The sequence below is a fragment of the Octopus bimaculoides genome, chromosome 29, assembly GCF_001194135.2.
Source record: "Octopus bimaculoides isolate UCB-OBI-ISO-001 chromosome 29, ASM119413v2, whole genome shotgun sequence".
Taxonomy (NCBI): Eukaryota; Metazoa; Mollusca; class Cephalopoda; order Octopoda; family Octopodidae; genus Octopus; species Octopus bimaculoides.
This window is the reverse complement of record NC_069009.1, coordinates 11,704,805-11,713,756: the sequence shown is the minus strand read 5'-3', so window position 1 is coordinate 11,713,756 and position 8,952 is coordinate 11,704,805. Positions and strand designations below refer to the sequence as shown.

General features: G+C 37.4%; 1 protein-coding gene across 1 annotated transcript in view; it reads left to right on the top strand.

Moving 5' to 3' along the window:
* The window catches only part of LOC106874688 (uncharacterized), a 13,750-nt gene that overhangs the window by 3,776 nt on the left and 1,022 nt on the right, over positions 1 to 8,952 (top strand). The window contains exons 2-3 of the mRNA XM_052977919.1: positions 2,777 to 2,852; positions 6,406 to 6,505. Coding sequence (XP_052833879.1) covers positions 2,833 to 2,852; positions 6,406 to 6,505 — 120 coding nt within the window. The 5' untranslated portion in view covers positions 2,777 to 2,832. The remainder of the gene's footprint in view (positions 1 to 2,776; positions 2,853 to 6,405; positions 6,506 to 8,952) is intronic.

Genomic DNA, 8,952 nt, shown 5'->3' with positions numbered 1-8,952 from the left:
AAACGAATAATAATGGTAAGTCGTTCAGTTATTTCCCTTGAATATTCTTATTTACTTTTTTTATCCCCCTAAACTTGAAGATTACCTGTTTAATATGTACTTATATTAGGCTGGTGCATAATTATTGCGGCTTTTTTTCAATAAATTTTATTCAACAAAAAATTTAACCAAAACGCCAGGCAGAAATTGAAGTAGATGGTGAATATGCTCCGGAATAATAATTTAAAGATGTTTTCGTTAAATGTTGTTATTGTTTTTGTTGAATAAAATTTATTGAAAAAAGCCGCAATAATTATGCACCAACCCAATAGTTTTTGACATTATGAGACTGGAACATCTTCTGACGTATAAAACGAATATATTTTTAATATATGCTTATAGATTGCATTTAAAATTCTTGGTACAGTATTATATGCTTGGAAAAATGAAATGGCTTCCCTGTTTGCAAAGCGCTTTTGTTTACAAAAATCCGATAGGAATTTCTCGCTTTAGAGCGATTTTAAAACTGATATTTTGGAGTTTTTTTTATTCATTGTCTAAATAAGGAGTGTTTAATTACAAACATACACGCATACTATACATACAAACACTAACCTCAGCCACACACGCACATATACATATATATATATCGTGGCGTTCAGGCGGTTACGACGATGAGGGATCCAGTTGATCCGATCAACGGAACAGCCTGATCGTGAAATTAACATGCAAGTGGCTGAGCACTCCACAGACACGTTTACCCTCAACGTAGTTCTCGGCGAGATTCAGCGTGACACAGAGTGTGACAAGGCTGGCCCCTTTGAATTACAGGTACAACAGAAACAGGAATAAAGAGTGAGAGAAAGTTGTGGCGAAAGAGTACAGCAGGGTTCGCCACCAACTTCTGCTGGAGCTTTATGGAACTTTAGGTGTTTTCACTCAATAAACACTCACAACGTCCGGTCTGGGAATCGAAACCGCGATCCTACGACCGCGAGTCCGCTGCCCTAATCACTGGGCCATTGCGCTTCCACACATATACATATACCCATACATAAAAAAGCATATGTATAGAGACGCACACATACATATACACACATAAACATGCATGCACATACAAAAACATAGGACCTTGCACATACATGCACGCAGAGAAACATGTGGGTGTATTATCCCCCTTGACAGGGGTAAACTAGCTGGCTATACAGAGAGAGGGCGCTACACAACATTGAGGTTCAGACGCGTGACCTCAGCTCTTTCTCTTTTCTGCGTGGACACGCAAGCTGTGAGGACGCAACTTGACTGGCTCTATCTTAGGTGTGATGTAAAGGGGGGGGGGAAGGATGCAAACGGAGAGAGAATTACGCTAGTCTGGTACTACTAAAGCAGCGCGGACCCGAACGCGCTAGCTAGTCGTGAGTGGTCGATCCTAACCCTAACCCTAACCCTAAACACGTATTCATTTGCACACGCGGGTTAGGGTTAGGGACAGGGTTAGGGTTAGGATCGACCACTCAAGACTAGCTAGCGCGGACGCGCGACTGCGCGTTCGGGTCCGCGCTGCTTTAGTAGTACCCGCTAGTCTTACCTGACGGTTCGGAAAAAGGGCCACTTTCAACGTTCACGTGCTCTGTCTCGATCTGCAAGGTTCACTCCACGCCCACGTGCGCTATCCGTCGCTCTACAGTCTCACATGTCTGCTCTGATGTGCTGTCGTAAATTCGCTTAAATAAAACAATGAAGCAAGGAACGTTACTCTTGAGTGGCATCTTTAGGATGTTTGTCCCCCTTCGATATATTTTTTGTGATTAATTTGTTTGCATTATATTGCATTTGTTCTGGGCAAAGTGTTTTTATACTTGCATAATGAGGTGGTTGGTCATTGGGGCATATTTCTTCTTTGTGTGCTATGTGTGTTCACGTTTAGGAAATGGGCTATACTTGTAGGGTTACCCTCGCGTATAGGAGCTCTTATTTGAAATACTTGAGTGTAAAATATTGCTTGCGTATGCAGGGAGAGAAAGTTTCCTCCCTAATGTTTAAGATGTTATTTGTTGATTCTATAATGTTTAATTTTTCAGTGATACAGAGTTCACATTTGGTACCCTGTCCTCTGTATTTTTTAGCTTTAGCAATAATTTTCCATTCTATCTGGGGGTTACTTAATCCACCTTCATTCAATGTCAATATCATATTTGATAAGGATGTCGCATGTTTTTGTCTCTGAATGATGCCAGATGTTGTGTATACCTTTCCTTGAATGAGTTGCTCCTCATTCCGATATACGTCTTTGCTATTCAGTTGGGGTCTGTGATCCTGGCCTTGTATACGAGTTCTTTCTCGAGACAATTGTTGTTTAGAGGGCGGTGGTTTGAGGATCTGAATTTGCATTGTCTTTCTAGGGTGTTTCTGGTGTGTTTATGTTTATTGTGATTTGAGTATTATTGACCATATATTGGGGATGCAACGATAACCATAGCTCACTTTAACAGTATTTCTGTTGAAGATCTTGTGGTATGAATAAATTTATACACACTTAGCTTTTCAGACAATTATGGACAGCTTCGTCAATGACTTGATTTAGACATTCTATGTGTAAATTTCAAACAACATTCAGAATGAAATAAATAAGGAAGGAAGATGAACATGTGTAATAAGAGTTATAATGAAATGAAAAAAATAAAAGATAAAATTCCAGGAATAAATGCCAATAGCTTTTTTTGGTTCCAAAAATTTGCCTCCTGATTAATACACATTTATATATCAGCAGCTGAAACCAATTTATTTCTATTTGCAGGCGGCTTATTTCTTTTTGCTGCATCTGACGGTTACGGATCATACTTCCAACTGAAAATGAGTCGCTCACTTATTCGGTGACGTAAAATTTTTTGTTGTTGTTGTTGTTTTAAATATTGTCTTCTGTTAAAACTGGAAACAGAGTTATTATATTATGATACACACATACATACATACACATATACATACATACATAAATATATATATTACATAGATTGCAGTGGGTGAGGCAAATGCAATTTTTTCCTCCTCCTTTTCTACATATTGTGCAGAGCCATTTACCTGACGGAAAGAGAGTCTTGTCTAATTTTTTGCTAGCAACAACTTTAGTCTTTGCTAGGTTAACTTTAAGTCCCTTTGATTCCAGGTTTTGATTCCATACCCGGAACTTTTCCAATTCTGCTTAAGATTCTGCAACAAGAGCGAGCTCATCAGCATATAGCAGTTCCTATCGGCATCCAGTTTTGAATTCCTCTGTGATGGCCTGGAGAACTATGATAAATAAAAGTGGACTAAGAACTAATCCGTGGTAAACCCCAGCTTGTACTCTAAATTCATTACTGTATTCAAGGCCTACTCTGACCTTGAATCTAACAAGCTACTCCTGTATTCCAAGCTTCTTTAGAGACCATCAGATAAGAGCGTGGAGAACCTTGTCAAAAGTTTCTCCAGGTCGAAGAAAGCTAAGTACAATCGATTACTTTTGCTCAGATACTTTTCTTACAACTGTCTCACTAGGATGATGGCATCTGTGGTACTCTTCCCAGGTACGAAACCAAACTGCATTTCATCTAGTTTAATTTTATTACTAATAAATTGAGCTATAGCTCTCTCTCTGTAATTTTCATGACCTGGTCCAGCAGTTTGAAAGCTCTCTATCTATTTCTAACTAAGGAATCAACTTATAACAGCTAACAATGATACTATTGTACTACTACTACATTATCTATGATACAGTTATCAACTCTGATGCTTTGTCCTTCTAATATTTCTCCACATTTAATAACCTTTCATAATGGCATCTCCACGCATTTTTCTTCTCTGAATCATTAAGTACCAGCATATGTATATGTGTGTGTGTATATATATATATATATATATATATATATATGAGTGTTTGAAGGTGAATGGCTCAGTGGTAAGAGCATCGAGCTTACAATCATGAGGCTGTGAGTTCAAATCCCGGACTGGGCTGCGTGTTGTGTTCTTGAGCAAGGCACTTTATTTCACGTTGTGACGTCACAGGTGCCCAGCTGTATCGACCCCTTAGCGTTTCCCTTGGATAACATTGGTGGCGTGGAGAAGGCTGGTCTTCCATAAACAATCTTGCCCGGACTTGTGCCTCGGAAGGTTACTTTCTAGGTGCAATCCCATGGTCAGTCATGAGACAAAGGGGTCACCCCATGTGTATGTTTGTATGTATGTGTGTATGTTAGTATGTGTGTGTGTGTGTATGTATGCATGTGTGTATATGTATGTGTATGTATGTCTCTATGTGTGTGTGTGTGTGCAGGGGAGCTATGGAATGCACGTTGTAAGGTTATTACCCAAACGACATTAAATAATATGTGTGTATTTGAACTTGTGTCAATCATTAGGCATCGGCCATGCTGGGGCACCACTTCGAAAGTTTTCACTCAAGTTAATCAACACTAATACACATTCATTCCATTTTCTATGCCTGGCATTCATTCTGTCAGTGTCTGATGCTGAACCGCTAAGTTATTGGAAGGCAAAAAAACTAACACTGGGTATCAAGTGGTGGTTGGGGATTAACACAAGGTTTCTTTTAGTTTCCATCTTCCAAAAAAGCAGACAAAGCTTTGGTCAGCTCATGAATATGGTAAAAGGCACTTGCTTCTTACCACACAACCACTCATGTGTGAGTTTTTATGGCAACCAACTAATTGTCACATATTATATTAACAGATAAATTCCTCAATTTACTTAATACCGAGGTCTCATTCATTCTTTTGTTGTCATATTATTATTATTATTATTATTATTATTAATAATATATATATATGTGTGTGTATGTGTATCTTATATAATAAAACAGTTTGAGTGTGTGTGCGGGGTGGGGAGTTGTTCCTTATGGATTCGAGAACGGAGTTGCCGATTTTGATGTATGAGGTATCAAAAGTTTCAGTAATCTTTCAGCTACCAAATAAAGTAAGTTTTTTGCACAATAACTCTTCTTTACTAAAAGAAATAACTTGGAAAATGAGGTCGGGTCGCACAAGTTTGAGGTCTTTAGCTAGGGGAGGCAACTCTGCATGAACAGTTTTTATGTCTTAGAGTATAATGAGAAAATATTTAAATTTCGAAGATATACTGTCAACTTTATTAGTATTATTTATTACATAATCTTTTAATGTGAAGTATTTTTGTCTGTGTTTTGTCTAGACCAGAGTTGCCTCTGATGTCGCAGACCCATTGCATAGTTTTTTTTTTCCTGAAATATTATAAATTTTATGCCTTTCTTTTGATGAAAGAGTGTGTTTTAAGAGAGATTTGGCTGTTATTTGTAGTAGCTTGAATTTCTACAGAGGCACCTGTGTGTGCGTGCGTGTTTTGTTGTGGTGAAAGAAAGTACTTTTTCTTAGAATGTTTTGCACGACAATGTTTTAAGAAATCCGGACATCTTTCTTACTACAAACTATTCAAATTACAATTGTTAATTTTGAAAGTCAAGTAGACTGAGGCGTACGTTATAGCGTTATCGTATAGAGTGGAAGTTCAATACGAAATATTGAACTCATCACCTTCTGGTTAGTAATCCATTAAGTCTTTAAACATTATTTTACTGGGTTTAGTCTTTTGACTGTCACCATGACGGGGTATTACCTTCAAAAATTTAACTGATCATACTGAACTCAGTATGTATTTCAATTTGGCATTTATTTTATAGGGCTCCGCTTGATGAACTGCTAAGTTGAGACATAGCAAGACACAATACTCGATTTAACAACAAATGTAAACACACATACATATTACGTGCAAGATTGACCGTGTGGTTCTAGAAGTTTGCTTCCCAACCACATGGTTCTACGTTCAGTCCCACTTCACCAAATACACCCTGTATTTTAAACATTTCCTCTTCATGGTACCTTGGACAAGTGTTTTTATCCCTATAGCGCTATGCCAACCACAGACCTATTACTGAATTTAGTAGACAGACTGCAGTGTTGGTCATCGGAAAATGACCGAAAAACATGTTTACAAAGAAAAGTTGTTTGCTTCAAACTCCTTATGCGCCGATTCTGTCCATAACAAATGAACAAATAATGCAATATGGCTGTAGGTCATAACACTGGAGTCGATCTAATCGACTGGCCCCTCCCCACAAAATTTCAGGCCTTGTGCCTAGAGAAGGAAAGAATATTCAGGGTTTAATTGTAACCAATCAGACTTTGATAAGCAGAGTAATGTAGACGAAGTACAATGACTGTTGTTAGGTTTATTAGTATCAAGAAGAATATTCAGCTATAAATAATACTCTAGATAAACTGATGTTTCCAATATCTGTGTTATTTTATCTGAAGTTTTAGAACCATCGTTTTCTACATATCGTTGTTTACATCTTTTTACAAGATTTTAAAAATTATTTTAATTTCATTTTATTTGTAGCTTATTTTCCAGAGAAATAAAAGTTAATGAAATTATGGATGAAATTAAAAATGGTGACACTAACTACATGAAAAAACTTATTAAAGACAATCCAAATAAGGTAAGTTGTTCTGTTTATTTCCTTTTCAAATTCGATTATTTGTTTATTATTTTATACATAATATCAAATTTCCTAACTAATCACTTATATTTGCCCATGATATTTCATTTCTTTCTTCGCCTCTTTCTTCTAATCTTCAACATCCCTAGTTTTTATAAATACTTAACCAAAGCTTGAGGCATGGCAGAGTTGATGGGACAAGAGTGAAAGCCCATCATCATACACTGCAATGGAGTATTCTAACAAAGAATATTCAATCCAAGAGATGTGACACAGTTGAAGTCAATAGATGGATGGTGACTTTGTTAAGAAGTTATCTTGTTCCAAACAGTTGAAAGTTTTACTGATGTCAAGGGCTACACAATTTCTTTTGAAGAATTTGTCAAACATTTGAAAATACTGGTGTGTCACATAGGAATCAAACCCCCACTTGAGCTAGCTTGATTGAGCGAAAACACCTAAAGCTCCACGAGGCTCCGGCAGGGGATGGTGGCGAACCCTGCTGTACTCTTTCACAACAACTTTCTCTCACTCTTACTTCCTGTTTCTGTTGTGCCTGTAATTCAAAGGGTCAGCCTTGACTGTAATTTTTCTGTGTCACTGAATATCCCTGAGAACTACATTAAGGGTACACGTGTCTGTGGAGTGCTCAGCCACTTGCACGTTAATTTCACGATCAGGCTGTTCCGTTGATCAGATCAACTGGAACCCTCGACGTCGTAAGCGATGGAGTGCCAACAATACATACCAAATATTCAGGATTTAAGCCCACCTGAATAAATTGTTAAAAATGACATTAAGTAGGACTGGTTGGACAATTGTCAAAAAACTTTCGAAGAAATTAAAAATATCTTGACGTTGGAATTGTCGTTACCACATTTTGATCCGAATTTAGAAATGGTAGTGGCATCAAACACTAGAGAAAGTGGTATTGGAGCCGTGATTTTACATAAATATGAATATGGTATCCTGAAACCTGTTGCTCATACTTCGCGTTTCTTATTGCCGGCTGAGAAAAATTACAGTCAAATAGAGAAGGAAGCGTTAGCTAACATAGTTGAGGTAAAAAAAATTCTATAAATTTATACATGGAAGAAGACTCCATTTGCAAACAAATCACCGCTCATTATTGTCGATCTATGACTCAGAAAAAGGGTATCCTTACACATACTGCCAACAGATTGCAGCACTGGGAAATGATCCTACTGAATTATGACTTCAAGATAGAATACTTGCAATCTAAAAAATTGGGACATGAAGATTGTTTGTTAAGGTTAATACCAAAATACAGTGAACCACTAGAAGACACAGTGACGGCGGCGTTAAATGCTGAAAATGAAATATATTGTGCAACGTTGTCATAAATTGCCTGTCACGTTGGAGGAAATAAAAATTAAGCAGAGACGGGCGAGTTTATCAGGAAAATAAAAAGATTGTGATATCAGAAGAAAGAAAAAAAAATATACATGTGGCTGAACGTAACATAGTTTCGAATTCGTAATCGATATGTGATAATGCGCTTATGTTTGCACAGAGGGTCGTAATTCCTGTCTCATTACAAAATTGAGTGTTAAAGGAATTCCATACTGGACATTCAGGAATTTATAGAATGAGTCGCTTATGAAAAGTTATGTCTACTGGCCAAGAATGAACCATGACGTTGAAGAACTAGTGAAAACATGCAGAGGCTGTGCCCTGGCAGCAAAATTATCTACCACAAAATGGTAACCGTGGTCAAAAACAGATATCCCCTGGTCCAAACTGCATGTTGATCACACAAGTCCACTTAATGGTTCGTATAACCTTGTGGCAGATAGTTTTTGTAAGTGGCCTCAAGTGCATAAGATCGACATCCAGGGTTACACAAATTGTTCGCCAAATATGGTATTCCTGATACCATTCTGTCTGATAATGGAACTCGGTTTACTTCAGACGAGTTCAAAAAATTTTGTAAAATGTTTGTTATAGAACATGTGGACACTCCACTGTATCATTCTAGGTCAAATGGACAAGCGGAGCATTTTGTCGATACATTTTAAGAGGGCTTTAAAAAAGGCGAACAATGAAGTAATGGATGACCTAGGGCTTCAACAATTTCTAAGAGTGTATCGAGTAACACCTAATCCCTATGTCACCCGCGGAAATAATTTTCGCTAGAGAAATTAAATCCGTTTTTGACAAATTGCTACCGGGTAAAAAGACAAAAATGGATTTAGTCACAGGAATCAAATACAAATGCCAACACACACACATACACATACACACACACACACACACACACACACACACACACACACAGAGTATTTACCAAAATAATGACCTCCTTGACCTCACGCGCAGAATAATAATTCTATGTATGTCTGTTTTTTGAGGTATACATTGTGTATAATATATATATATATAAACTTACTTAGAAATGGATGCATGGCGTTCGATCATATAATAAT